Source organism: Oryx dammah, unplaced genomic scaffold (assembly GCF_014754425.2).
Source record: "Oryx dammah isolate SB20612 unplaced genomic scaffold, SCBI_Odam_1.1 HiC_scaffold_10, whole genome shotgun sequence".
NCBI classification, from domain to species: domain Eukaryota; kingdom Metazoa; phylum Chordata; class Mammalia; order Artiodactyla; family Bovidae; genus Oryx; species Oryx dammah.
The window spans coordinates 18714829-18728891 of NW_024070194.1; the positions used below are offsets into that span (position 1 = coordinate 18714829).

The following is a 14063-nucleotide window of genomic DNA, read 5'->3' on the forward strand; positions in this document are numbered from 1 at the left end:
ACATGCTGCCTTGGCACCTGGACAGAGCAACTTCTCAGGGCCTATCCCTCAGTCACCCTTGGTCAGGAAGAAGGACCCTCCCCTCTCCTTCCTCAGAGCTCCAAGCTAGAACATGGCCCTAGTCCATGACGCAGGCCTCTGTGATATTTGGGCTTCCCAACAGCGTGCTCTTTGCTGTGCCAGGACAGCCGACAGTAGGCACACACAGATTCTGAGCACTCCCCTGTGGCCCATGGCAGTCCTGCCGGACAACCTGTTCCTCTGCTGTGGAGGAGGCCGGGTCACCCCAGAGCTGGGTTGACAGGGAGGCCAAAGTGCCGGGCTCCCGTCCCCAAAGACCTAGTTGCTGTGCACATGTGTGTCCTTGGACCAGGAGAGGAAAGCACGTAACACTCTGTTCTTAGGAGGAAGTGTACACTCACAATACGGTGAGTCCATTCCTTGTGGACGGCACTAGAGCTGCTGCTGCTCCCACCTCTCCTTGCGGGTGTTGGCTGGGCCTGGCAGTGCTGTAGGCAGCTGTGGCCCAGGAGGGCCCGTCAGACGCGACCCCGTCTCTGCCTCCACCTTTTTATCCAGCCGCTTGGCCCTTCTGGGTCCCGCATTCTTCCTCTGTATTGAATGAAGGGGGAGGCCACATGCCCTCTCAGGCCCCTCCCAGCTCTGCCACACACTTGCCCTGTTTCCTCTGAGCCGATCCTAGGGCTGCTCACATGTTTGCGATATCCCCAGCTTCTGTCTCCTGGCTCTGCCGTTCACCCCAAAAGACCAGTTGTGCTGTGTGTTCCAGGGGATCCTTTCAGATGACCGTGGGCTGGCGGCCGCCCTCTGGAGAATCTTCTTCAACCAGAAATGCGAAGACCCTCGGCAACTTGAATTGTTGGTAGAGTATGTGAGGAAACAGGTGAGCAGCCCCTCCCCTCCCCTCCAGAGTCTTCCGGACAGCAGGTCTTTCCTGAGGTCTGTGGGTGCTGGACTTCAGAGGGTCATGAGAGGTTGAGTTCCCAGACTCCAGTCTGAGGGAATTCTGACCAAATCATGTCAGCGGCAGGCATGGACAAAGAGCATCTTTGGGGAGACACAGAGGTTTTCGAGGCAGAAGCCTGACGTGTCTCTCTTTGCCTGGCAAAGCAATAAAGCTCTCCTTTTCTACTTCACTGACCCCCTCCCCAGAAAAAAAAGAGCCCCTTCTTTGGATCCAGTCATGAGCTAGGTCAGGGGGCAGGGAGTAGGAACAGAAGAACAAGGGCAGAGTGGCCTGCTGCTTTCATAAGCCTGCAGTTCATTAACCGCACACTCGGCTCTCTGCCGTGTGCCCAGGGCTATGCTGGACCCTGGGCACACACAGTCCGCTTGTAAGGCCACAGCCGGGGGTGCAGAGCAGCTCCCCTGTGTACCCACTTTGAACCCCTGGCTTCTAGCAGAATTGGGCTCCAGAGAGCATCTCGTGATCCTCTCCCCACTGGGTGCTGCCACCTGTCGTCAAGCAGGGTTCCCCCGCTTCATCCCTCACTCCTCTGGCTGCCCAGGGCTCCCAAAGCTTCTGAGAGAGAGCTCTCAAGTGAGGACTGCTTAACTACATAGTTTCCCTTGAGTCCAGGGAGAATTCACTCCTGTTCTCTCTGCCCCCTAGTTCTGTATTGATGAGAAATCCATATGTTAGAGACAGGGGAGCTGAGTGGCAGGCAAGAGGCACATGTAGGCTTTTCCAGGGTCGCCCAGTGAGTCAGGCTGCACAGCTGGGTGATTCATGCGGCCACTAGAGGCTCAGCTGCTCCAGACAGCTCATCAGCTCAGCCTGTCGCATGAGTCACACCTTTGCTTTGTGGGCCTGGCCTCTGGACCTGAAGGGGCCTCACCTCACAGTCATTCCCTTATTCACCTGTGTCCACGGCCTTCAAGCCTCCAACAGCCAGGAAAGGGAAGGCCAGGCTCTGGCCCCAAGGAGAAGACAGGGCCAGCAGGCCCAGCTGGGTGATCACTGGAAAAACTACATACTAGGGCTCTTCAGACCCAGAGGATAGAGAACCCCAGAAGCCAGGACTTCTCTTTGACCGTTCTTCAAATCTGCCAGAGCCGGGAAGAAGGCAGTGTGGCCAGAGGACCCCACCCACGAGAACTCTGAGGCTCACACTGTTGACTGGACCCGCCCTCAGACAGGAGCAGCAATTGGCAAAGCAAATGCTATGTTTTCTGAGAGACCAGCCCAACTTTTCCATTGGCTGTGGTGGGCTTGTGCCAGGGGCCACAACAAGGGCACAGCTGGGACCTCTCTGAGGGCCCTGAAGGAAGGGACTGCCACACCAGTACTACCATAAAGAAGTCCCCTAGTGCCCTGATGAGAGGCAGGCAATAGGAGAGCAGTGAGGGAGCTCTTAGGCAAGCAGTGAGCTTTGCTGGGGACCCAGTTCTGTCAGCAAACCTTTTGAGCACCTATTGTGCCAGCCACCCTGTTGAGAGCGCAGAAATTATTAAGACCCAGTCCTACCCTCAAGGATCCAGCTCATGATTTGACAAGGAATCCAGTCAGGCACAAGGCTCCCCTGGAATAAGTCAGTCTTCGATGTATGCAGGCAGGAACAGAGTGCTGTGGAAGGCTGAAGAAAGGAGGGACTAAGTCTGAGCGAGTGAATCAGGGAAGACCAGGAGGCTGGTCCTGGCCGTGATGCCAGTTAGTCTGGTAGATTACCCAAGACCCAGAGATTAAATTGAGAGTTTCTACCCAGGAGATGGGCAAAGTGCTGGCATTAAGGACAGAATGGAGTAATTGAAGAGTGGGTTTTGAAGTGAAGTGAAGTGGCTCAGTCGTGCCCGACTCTTTGCAACCCCATGGACAGTAGCCTGCACCAAGCTCCTCCATCCATGGGATTTTCTAGACAAGAGTACTGGAGTGGGTTGCCGTTTGCTTCTCCAGGGAATCTTCCCGACCCAGGGATTGAACCCAGGTCTCCCTAATTGTAGACAGACACTTTACCGTCTGAGCCAGGGTTTTAGGGAAGATAATAATGTCGGTTGATCTCTTGCCCCAGAAGACAGCAGAGCATATCTGGAGATTTGGAGATCCAGGCCCGAGATATATGTGACAGATGGGGTGAGCACGAGGGTCTGAAGGCTAAAATACGAAGCAGCAGGCGTGGAGGGTCTCTTGGGATAGGGAGTTGGATCTGAGGCCTAAGGTGAGGCTCTTGACTCCTGCCACCTCTCCTTGCCCCCCAGTTGCCTTCTCACCCTTGCAGTGGAACGTCATCTTTTGAATCCATTGCTAACTCCTGCCCTGATCCAGCTCTTGCCCTGGAGTTTGCCCGTCTCCTGTAAAGCATTTCTCCTCTCCTTACTAGCAGGAGCTTGGGAATCCTCCCAGAGGAGGCCTCTATCGCCTAAGGCCTGGCCACTCATTAGAGCCCCTGCCTCTTGCCAACTGCCTGACCACCCCTCCCTGCAGCTGCACAAGTTCTCTGTCAGTGTCCCATCTCCACATTGTTCAGGGGGATAAACCTCCTGAGCCATCCTAGAGGGGTGAAGCTGGCGCCCACTAAGCCTGGGGTCAGAGCCTACTAGAGGAGAGTAGAAGCATCCTTTTTTTTCAAGTTCCAGTAACTAGCAGTTACTGACCTCCCTGGTGGCTCAGCGGTAAAGAATCTGCCTACCAGTGCAGGAGATGTGGGTTCAGTCCCTGGGTCGAGAAGATCCTCTGGAGGAGGAGGAAGTGGCAACCCACTCCAGTATTCTTGCCTGGGAAATCCCATGGACAGAGGAGCCTGGCAGGCTGCAATCCATGGGGTCACAAAAGAGTCAGACACAACTTAGCAACTCAAGAACAAACTAGCAGTGTGCTTATTAAGACCTGTGGGGTACACATCACTATTTATGTCCCTTTCTCAGACAAGGGAACTTAAATTAACAGACACACACATCACTATTTATGGGTCCCTTTCTCAGACAAGAGAACTTAACAGACACATATACAAACACACCAAGGACATGTCTCCCCCAGCACACACTCCATGGAAAGTTCCTGCAGTTCAGAAAGTCAGTGCTTGTGTGTCAGACATGTGTCCATTCAGAAGTACAGCAGGGAATTCCCTAAGGCCTGAGAAAGCTTCCTTAATGACTTGTTTCTTCAAACCCCCTTAAATGAAATAATCTCGGCCATCAGAGACCTCCCCCCATCCCTGGTCTTGGGGGCGGGGTTGGCAGGAAGCCCCCCCCCCCCCCCCCCCGCCCCATCCCCCGTCCTCTTCTTTGGGAGGCTCGTTCCTTCCACCACCTCACGCACCACCTCACGTCTGTCCTGCTCTTGTGACTTTCTCCTCTGGTTGCAGATACAGTACCTGGACTCCATGAACGGTGAGGATCTGCTTCTGACAGGAGAGGTGAACTGGCGCCCTCTAGTGGAGAAGAATCCTCAGAGCGTCCTGAAGCCTCATTCCCCAACTTATAACGACGAGGGTCTTTGATGGGCTGGTCCCTCCGAACAGCTGGCCAGCTAGCTTTGAGGAACTGCCAGAAGAGAGGTGCCTGTTTGACTCAGGATCCTGCAGGAAGTGGCCTGAACTGACCTTTGAACAGCATCTGTCAAATACCTGGCCCCATTTGTGTTGATTTTCCTCTTAGTACGCCCAGGAGTCTGATCGGGTGGGGTACAGTGCTGGGAGAACCCTTAGCCCTTCTAAGGTGTCCTCTCCCTCAAAAGAAGCCCTGAGCAGGAGCTCCCTGCACACGCTCCCCAAGTGCCCTCCAGAAACCGTGTGATTGACCACAGAAGGGAAAGGGGGTAGGTTTGATAGGGGACAGCTGCCTCCCCTCAAGGACCCACCATGGCCTAGAAGCAGTGAGTAATGCTGCTGAATCAGGCTGGGTAACCACACGCTGTCCTCCAGCTTTGAGCCGTGGGCTTGAGTTGGCCATTAAAAGACCCAGAGACGTCTCTCTGCTATGGTTCTTCTTTATTCCTGGGTCTTTTAGAAACACACCTGAGGTGGCGGAGGCCATGAGTTGAGAAGCAGTGCCAGCTCAGTTAGAGACAGGAGCAGAGGAGGTTCGGGTGGGGTGGGGTCTCTGCTGCTGCTTCTGTCTCCAGTTCACAGAGATGTCACTGTTCTGGCCAAGGCATCTCCTGCTGACCCCGTCCTCGGGGACCCAGGAGGCCTGTCTGGCCAGGGGGCTTGTCACATCCTGAGGCCTCAAGACAGTTCCCTTGTCACACATGCCCCCACTGGACTGGGGTAGAGTCGTGCTGTCTTTCCTCCCTTGGCTCCCTTTACATGAGATCCTGTGGGGAAGAGAACACTTCCTGGCTTCATCGCACCACCCCAGGACCCCTCTCCCTGCTCAGCCTTCACCCGCTTCCTAGCTTCCGGAGCACGTGCTGCAGAGCCCCCGTGGTCTGAGCCCCTGAGGACTAGTCTCTTCCCCCTGAGTGTGGGTCATCTTTGGGGGGATTTTCTTTAAATTGAAGAAGGGGGTGGAGAACTATATCGCCCCTCCCTCCCCCCCACATCAAACTTCCTTCATTTAACTTGCTATAAAATGAGTCATATAAAGAAACTCTATATGGATGAGGTATATCCCACTTCTGTGAAAACATTACAAATCAAACGGCCTTCTCTGAGTTTATTTAAGATGCTTTTGTTGCACGCGGAGCTCCAGAGTGAAGCCTCCTCTGTGTGTGTTAGATAATAACACCTTGTAACTCATTACAGCTGGGCACTATTTACATAAACCAGAGCTGAGCCAGGCAGGAATTTGCTGATTAATTTATTTTTAATGGAGTGAAGTATACCATGCACCAGAATAAACTTTACTGTGTGTACCTAACTGCTCCTGGAATGGATGGAAAAATTAATGGAACAGATTTTGGCTCCCAACTCTACACATTAATTTATATATAAAAGTTATTTGAGCCTTAACCCATTTGCTGCCCAGGGCAGCTCCCTAACCACAGTGCCCAGCCCACAGCCCCGGTTCAGCTACTGGGCTTGCTTTAGAATCATGGAATCTCTGATTTGGAAGGAACATTAGTGGTCATTTAGTCCAGCCCTGGCCCACAACTGGACTCCCTTTCTCTACATCCCTGTTGGCCTGTGTCCACACGGGCCCTCTGTGAATACCTCCAGCAGCAGATGGTCTCCACCTGCAGGGCCAAGTCCTGTATCCACAAGATGAGTAATCATTAAACACTGCAACTTGTAATTCGGAGCCATGTTTCAAAAAGCCAGGTCGATCTGTCACGTCTGTGATGTTTCCGAAGCCCTCGCTTCCTGGCCATGGGCATCTTAGGGGCTGCCAGGCTCTTCTTTTTTGTGAGTCTCTAGCCCATTTCTTCTCTGAGCAAACTGAACCACTTGGGGCAACCCTGTATGTTTTCTCTGCCTGGAGTCCTCTCCCCTCTTCTGTCTATAGAAATCCACATATCCCCATGCCACCTCTCCTGTCCAGCCCAGGCAGTATCCTCCAGTGGAACTATTTTTTTACACACCCGCCCTCCACCCTACACTGAGCCCCTTGAGAGTGGGAGCTGGGGTTTGCATCAGTCCGCTTGTTTTCTCCGGCATCTAGCAGCGTGCCTGGACCTCAGTAGGCATCCGGGTGATCTTCGATAAATGAAAGAAGGAATGAATGACTAAATCACCAACCAGGAGCCCCTTTCTGGACTGTTCTCAGTCTGTACTACAGCTTATTGTAACAGTTCAGTATGAAGTGCCTCCCTTGGCCTTCAAATAATAAAAGCCAAACATTCTATGCATGCTGAGTCTCTTCCGTCATGTCCAACTCTTTGCGACCCTATAGACTATAGCCTACCAGGCTCCTCTGTCCATGGGGATTCTCCAGTCAAGAACACTGGAGTGGGTTGCCATTTCCTCCTCCAGAGGATCTTCCTGACCCAGAGATTGAACCCATGTCCCTTAGCTCTCCTGCACTGGCAGACAGGTTCTTTACCACCAGTGCCACCTGGGAAGCCCCATAATGTCCTTTGAAAGTGAAAGTCTCTCAGTCGTGTCCGACTCTTTGTGACCCATGGACTATACAGTCCATGGAATTCTCCAGGCCAGAACACTGGAGTGGGTAGACCTTCCCTTCCCCAGGGCATCCCCCCAACCCGGGGATTGAACCCAGGTCTACGCATTGCAGGTGGGTTCTTTATCAGCTGAGCCACAGGGAAGCCCAAGAATACTGGAGTGGGTAGCCTATCCCTTTTCTAGCAGATCTTCCTGACCCAGGGATTGAACTGGTGTCTCCTGCATGGCAAGCGGATTCTTCACCAACTGAGCTATCAGAGAAGCCCATAACTTAAACCAGTCGATTGCAGATGTAACCACACTTACCAGATACTCTCACAACAATGTGTTTTATTGAGTAACTGAGCCAGGTCAAGTAACTAGAGCCAGGTCAAGATGAGACATAAAACTATCACATCATCGAACACAATCTTCTGTTGAAGCTGGAAGAGCTCTGGGGGAGACAAACGCCCCTCTTCTCAACAGAAACACAGAAATGGAATTTTTTAAAAGGGGGAGAATGCCCCTTTCTGTGACTCAGAGGAGGGTGGCTGCTTTCGTCCCATCCTGCCAGGAGTCTGACAAGCAAGTTCCTGCCAGGGTGCAGAGATCTGGATAAAACTCCCCTCCCCACAACACTGGGTCCTGCCACCTCCCATGGATGCCCTCATGACAGATACAGAGAAGATGGGGAAAAACAGCTGCCAACAAATAGGCTCAAAGACCCCCCCTTCCCCCCAGATCCACTCACCATCTAATCGCCTTCAGATCCTGGAGCACCAATGAGCTCAGTCCCCACACTCACCCTCACCCTGCTGTGAAACAATCACCCTGCAATGGATTTTCTTGATTAGCTTATTTCTCACATTTGATAAATAACACCTGCCCTGTTCCAGCGCTTTCCTCTGACTCTGTTTAACAACATTGGAGATTTTTCTTCTCCCATGATGGGTGCTAAAGGCACAAACTTCTAACTAATCATGCCGAGGGGAGGGCTCCAGCCATCCGTGGCTTTGCGCCAGGCAGTGACATTTTATTTCTCAAGGGTTGACAGAGGCAATCCAGCGTTCAGGGAAAGAGTTCTGCTTCTGGGGTCAGGCTAGAGGGTTATCCCGGCCTTGCCTCAGCCTCCAAGTGGCGTTGAGCAAGTCTGTAACCTCCAGGAACCTCGGCAAGACCATCATCTGAAAAGAGTGTTCCTACCTACAAAGTGGGGACAGTTCATGGGACATCAGTATAAAAAGGCACTTTTGAAGTATAAAGTGCTTCGTGAATCCAGGGGCTGAGCCACTTCCATCCTCACTGTCCTGAATCCCATCTGAGTCTCATCACCCTCACGGCCTCAGGCCGTCCCGCTTTGGGGCCTTCTCTGGGTCTTACTGCTGTGAAAGTGAGTGCGTGCTCAGGCGTGTCCGACTCTTTGCGACCCCAAGGACTGCAGTCCACCAGGCTCCTCTGTCCATGGGATTCTCCAGGCAAGAGTACTGGAGCAGGCTTCCAGGCCCTCCTCCAGGGGAACCTTTCCGACTGGAGATCGGACCCCTATCCCTTGCAGCTCCTTCTGTGGCAGGTGGACTCCTTACCCCTGAGCCACCTGGAAAGCCATTGCTACGTACACACAACCACAAACACTTAGGCATTAACAACAACCATTTCCACAGATGCCTCTATATGTATGGCTGAGTCCCTTCGATGTTCACCTGAAACTATTACAACATTGCTAATTGGTTATACCCCAATACAAAATAAAAAGTTAAAAAAAAACACACCATTTTCTTACACTCAGGGATTCTGTCGGTTGGGAATTCAGAAAGGGCCCTGCTAAAATGGCTCTCTGTGCTCCACGATGAGGCCTCAGGTGGAAAAAGTCAGAGCCTGGAGGAGTGACTCAAAAACCAGGCACCAGAATCACCTGAAGACCTGTGCACTCACATTCTATAGCTAAGTGCTTTTCTATTGCAAATTGTTATACAGAACAAGTGAGAAATGTGGTTTCTTGCCATCAGGGATATTGCTCTCTAGGAATAATTTTGTCTTTTATTTGTATTCTGTATACTTCCAGCCCTGGGTTGGGAAGAATCCTTGAAGAAGGAAATGGCAACCAATTCCAGTGTTCTTGCTTGGAGAATTCCATGGACAGAAGAGCCTGGCGGGCTACAGTCTATGGGGTCGTAAAGAGTCAGACATGACTGAGTGACTTAACACTTTTGCATACTTCCAGAAAAGATAACAGCAGATTAAGAGATAACAGGTGTAAAAACTGCAAAACAAAGTTTACAAGATAAGATACAAGTATTGGGAGGGAAAAATAATCATGTTACCACGTGACTTTGGGGGCAGCCTATCAGTTGTCTCAAGCAGTCCTGTTAAATAGGTATTGTCCTTCTCCTGGTCTTTCTCCCCTTTACGCAAGAGAGGGAACTATGGCTCAGGGAAGCCTGGAAGGCTACCCAGCCCTCATCTTCAGCCCCAGGGCTCTCGCTCTCTTCCCACCCAACACTGCCTCCCGCAGGTCAGTGAGGAAACCTGCAATTGAGGATAAAACCTTGCCCTGGGACTGCCTGGTTGTCCAGTGGTTAAGAATCCGCCTGCCAATGCAGGAGACACGGGGTCGATCCCTGATCCGTGAAGTTCCCACACGCGGTGGGCAACTTAAGCCTGTGTGTCACAGCTACTGAGCCTGTGTTCTGGAGTCTGTGTTCTGCAGTAAGAGGAGCCGCCTCAGGGAGAAGCCCGGGTACCGCCGACAGTGATTAACCCACCTCACCGCAACCAGGGAAAGTCTGCGTGCAGCGGTGAAGACCAAGCACAACCAAAAACAAATTTAAAAAGAAACACAAAAACCTGGCTCTGGGCTCCCTAGAAGCCAACAGCAGAAATGAGGCCGGCCGAAGGTTGTACAGTTCCCACTGTCACATAAAAGGAATTACGCTTACTAGTCAGAAGAAACAAATGTTTCCTTAATCTCAGAGAACAATGTAGGATTTTTAAATGAGAAACCCTGAACAGTGTAGCAAATAGTACCCCTAAGCTTTCAGTATTGCCTAAAATTTTAAACATTGCAAGTATTGCTTTCTTACATCAGTTCAGTTCAGTTGCTCAGTCGTGTCCGACTCTGTGACCCCATGAATTGCAGCACGCCAGGCCTCCCTGTCCATCACCAACTCCCAGAGTTCATTCAGACTCACGTCCATCGAGTCAGTGATGCCATCCAGCCATCTCATCCTCTGTCGTCCCCTTCTCCTCCTGCCCCCAATCCCTCCCAGTATCAGAGGCTTCTCCAATGAGTCAACTCTTCTTACATCAAGCTGTGATTAAAGCCCAGCCCACCCTTCAGCCAGTATTTTTCCTGTTTCGGTTCTGCGCCAGACGCTGCTTGGTATTTTCACTTAGTATCTCATTTAATCCTCTGACAATTCTGTGAGGTAAGTATTACCTATAAGTTCGTCTTAACTGCTGAGGAGGACTGCAGCTTGGAGAGGTCCAAATTTATCCTGCATGTGGACTCAGGCAGTCAGACACTCAAGTGCAATGCTTTTAGTTCTAGAAAAGGAACATGGCATGGGGAAGGCCAGTTGTGCTCCGTTGAAAAGCGAAAGGAAACCTAGAGCAGTATTCCAGCTTCTTGGGTTTCTGTGGGCGAATTAACAGGAAAAGTCAGTACAGGGTTCAGGCTCCAGAGTCAGAAAGCCTTGAAGGGAGTTGGGACGTAAAGGATGGGCAAGGTTTAGGCAGGTGGAAAGGAAAACAGGAAGCGAGGGTCTGTGGCACGGAGCTGGGAACTTTCAGACTGAGTGGACCAGCCGAGTCGGTGGTTAAGGGAAGAAAAGGTTGCAGAGATCCAGGTGGGGCCACGAGTCAAAGCCTGGTAACTGTGTCAGGACTGTGACCTGGTGGGAGTGAGGATGCACAGTGGTGTGCAGGGTGCGCAGACATAGTCAGCAAGGACTCCAGCCATCTAGGCTTGAGGGCCTGGGGGCAGTGGTAGAAATTTAAAGGAGTTCACACTCCAAAGATGCACAGAATAAAGTCGTCAGGACTTCATGCCTGACTGAACTGGAGCCTGAAGAGCCATCCAGAGCTTTCCTGGGAGCGGGGAGATGGCAATGCCTGGCAGAAGAGGGGAACTTGAAGAATCCTCTTTGGGGGGGTGGGGTGGGGTGTGTGGGTGTGTGGGTGTGTGTGCGTGCGTTTTACAAGTGCTAATTACATTATGCTATGAGACAGGCCACGGAGGTCTACTGAGGAGAAATCAGAGTGAAGCTAACAGCCTCTGAGTCTTCCGAGCCCCACCCCGCTGCTTTGGTGCAAATGTTAGCAGAGGAGTTGGGCTACCGAAGATGCCACAGGAGGGCGAGGGCATAGGGCAGGCTTGGATCTCAGGGTGGGGGTGGTTAAGGCCTCAGGGCCAAGGACTTTGGCCTTGTCTTGGGTATAGAAGGGACACTTTAAATTATGAAATTGGATGTGTTCCCAGGAATGAAATGAGGGTAGACCAGGGCCTGGGGTGGGCGTGGGAGAAAGCATTCACAGTGATGCGGGTGAGGTGGGGGTGTGGTAGGAAGAGCAGGAACAGGCGTGGCAGGTGAAGCCTGAGATGGGGCTGTGCAGGGTTGGGGGGGTTGGGGATGGGCAGCTTCCCTAGGGAGGAGCCTCTTAATGCAGCAGGTTGCAGAGCCTAGGGGCTGGGAGAAAGTGGGTGAAGCTTAAGTGCTTTATACTCTTCCAGGATCAAGACTTCCGGGAGCAGGTTATGGCAACAGTTGTGAAATATTGGGAGGTGCTCTTGATGAGAAGAAATGGAGGGAAATTGGGCAGGTGTTTTCAGGACAGGAAAGAACTGAAGATGTGCGTGGGGCTGGGGAGGAGCCTGATTAAGTGTGAAGCAATGAGTAGGGTAGGAAACTTCTCACAAGTGTGAGGAATTATTGTTAGATCCCTCTGAAAGTGGAAGCCTGATCTTGAGAATAAGGGCCTGGCTTTGGAGAGGAGGAGGGAGCCCTTTCTTGAGACCAGAGACTGGAAGATGCATGAGGGGCAAGTGATGTCTGTGATGAGGGCCAAGAAGGAAAGGAGCTCCTGATGCCCAGGAAACATAGGGTTAATCAGCCCTTGGGGCTGGGGTGGGGAAGGGAGGGGAGCAGGCAGGTCTGTGGACAGTCCCAAAGTGTTTGAGTTCTTCCCTTGGGAGCAGCCTTCTGCTCGCTGCTCTGATTCTGCCTGCTTCAGCCTTCTCCCACTGTATCCCACAGTGCCTTGCCCACTTTTAATTTCATGGCTGCAGTCACCATCCACGGTGATTTTGGAGCCCAAGGAAATAAAATCTGTTACTGTTTCCACTTTTTCCCCATCTCTTTGCCATGATCTGGATGCCATAATCTTTGTTTTTTGAAGATTGAGTTTTAAGCTAGCTTTTTCACTGTTCTCTTTTACCGTCACCAAGAGGCTCTTTAGTTCCTCTTTACTTTCTGCCATTTGAGTGGTATCATCTATGTATCTGAGGCTGTTGATGTTTCTTCGGGCAGTCTTGTTTCCCATTTGTGAGCCATTCAGCCTGGCATTTCACATGATGTACTCTGCATAGAAGTTACATAAGCAGGGTGACAATATACAGCGTGGACATACTCCTTTCCCAATTTTGAACCAGTCAGTGGTTCCATGTCTGGTTCTAACTGTTGCTTCTTCTCCTGAATACAGGTTTCTCAGGAGGCAGGTAAGGTAAGGTCTGGTATTCCCATCTCTTTTAAGAATTTTCCGCAGTTGTGATCCACACAGTCAAAGGCTTTAGAGTAGTCAATGAAGCAGAAGTAGATGTAGATATTTTTTTTAACCCCCTGGCTTTTTCTATGATCAAATGGATGTCAACAGTTTGATTCCTCTGCCTGTTCTAAATCCAGCTTGTACATCTGGATGTTCTCGGTTCATGTACTATTGAAGCCCAGTTTGAAGGATTTTGAGCATCACCTTGCTAGTATGTGAAATGAGCCCTAGTCATGATCATCAGACACGACTGAAGCGACTTAGCAGCAGCAGCATGACCATCTACTCCCTCACCCCACCCAGGTGTTAACCACCCCTCACAAGTTTTCTGTGGCTTCCAAGGGACTTCCCTTGAGCCACGCTGCTAAGTCCAGGCCCAGAGCCTGCCCAGGTCAAGGGCCTCTGTACCTCTATTGAGGGGAGAAAAGAGATCCTGGCTGGGGAATTTCCAGGAAGAGAATCTTCAAGCACTGATCTGTAATGTCAAAAAGTGATAGAACACAATGTGAGCACTAGAAGGGACTTGGAGACCTCCAGCCCAGCCTCCTCTGGCTCTATAGAGGGGAGGCCGGGGCCTGGAGAGGCTCACTCAGGGTTCCACAGTCAAGAACCAAACCCCCGACCTGTGCGGGCTTGCTTCTTCCCTCTTTTTCTCTTGCCCTGCAGCCAGAAACAGCTCCTTCACTTCCCAGTCACCATCTGAGAAAGAGCCAGCCAGAGGGCTGTACTCTAACTGGGGATGGAGGATAGGACATGGTTCGTCTCAGTTTCCAGAGTGGCTCATGAGCTATAAACCCCAAGCAATGGGTTCATACCTTGGCTTACTCTGTGGCTTATAATTACCTATGAGTCTGCCTTCCTTGCCAAACTGAGTTCCTTCAGGGCACAGACCATGCCTTACTCATCTTTGGGACCACAGTGCTGGCCTAAAGTAGGCATTAAATACATGTTGGGTAGACCGGATGGGCAGAGGGTGAGGGAATGGGCTGGGGAGGGAGAGGTGGCTGGACCAATGATTTTGGGGCAAGGTGGCAGGGAATCCCTGGCCATCCAGTGGTTAGGACTCTGCTTTGAATCTCTGATCTAAGAACTAAGATCCCACGAGATGTGCGGTTGGGCAAAAAAGAAAAGTTGAAGACTTAAGAGATCAATAGATAATATTTCTTTTTTGAGAAATAAGAGGTGGAGGTGCCTCTTATTTGGAGGCATTCTGTTTTGGAAAGGTGGTTGTGTCTGGGTTTAGACTGTGGATGTTGTGATGACGGGGTCTCAGCCTTTCACCCCCTCTACCCATCTGTCCACGTA

General features: G+C 51.4%; 1 protein-coding gene across 1 annotated transcript in view; it reads left to right on the top strand.

Annotated features, from left to right (window-relative positions):
• The window catches only part of LOC120868672 (ubiquinol-cytochrome-c reductase complex assembly factor 1), a 100635-nt gene extending 94818 nt beyond the window's left edge, over nucleotides 1-5817 (top strand). Inside the window, exons 9-10 of the mRNA XM_040247462.1 lie at nucleotides 791-904; nucleotides 4323-5817. Coding sequence (XP_040103396.1) covers nucleotides 791-904; nucleotides 4323-4457 — 249 coding nt within the window. The 3' untranslated portion in view covers nucleotides 4458-5817. The remainder of the gene's footprint in view (nucleotides 1-790; nucleotides 905-4322) is intronic.
• Nucleotides 5818-14063: the final 8246 nt, after the last annotated feature.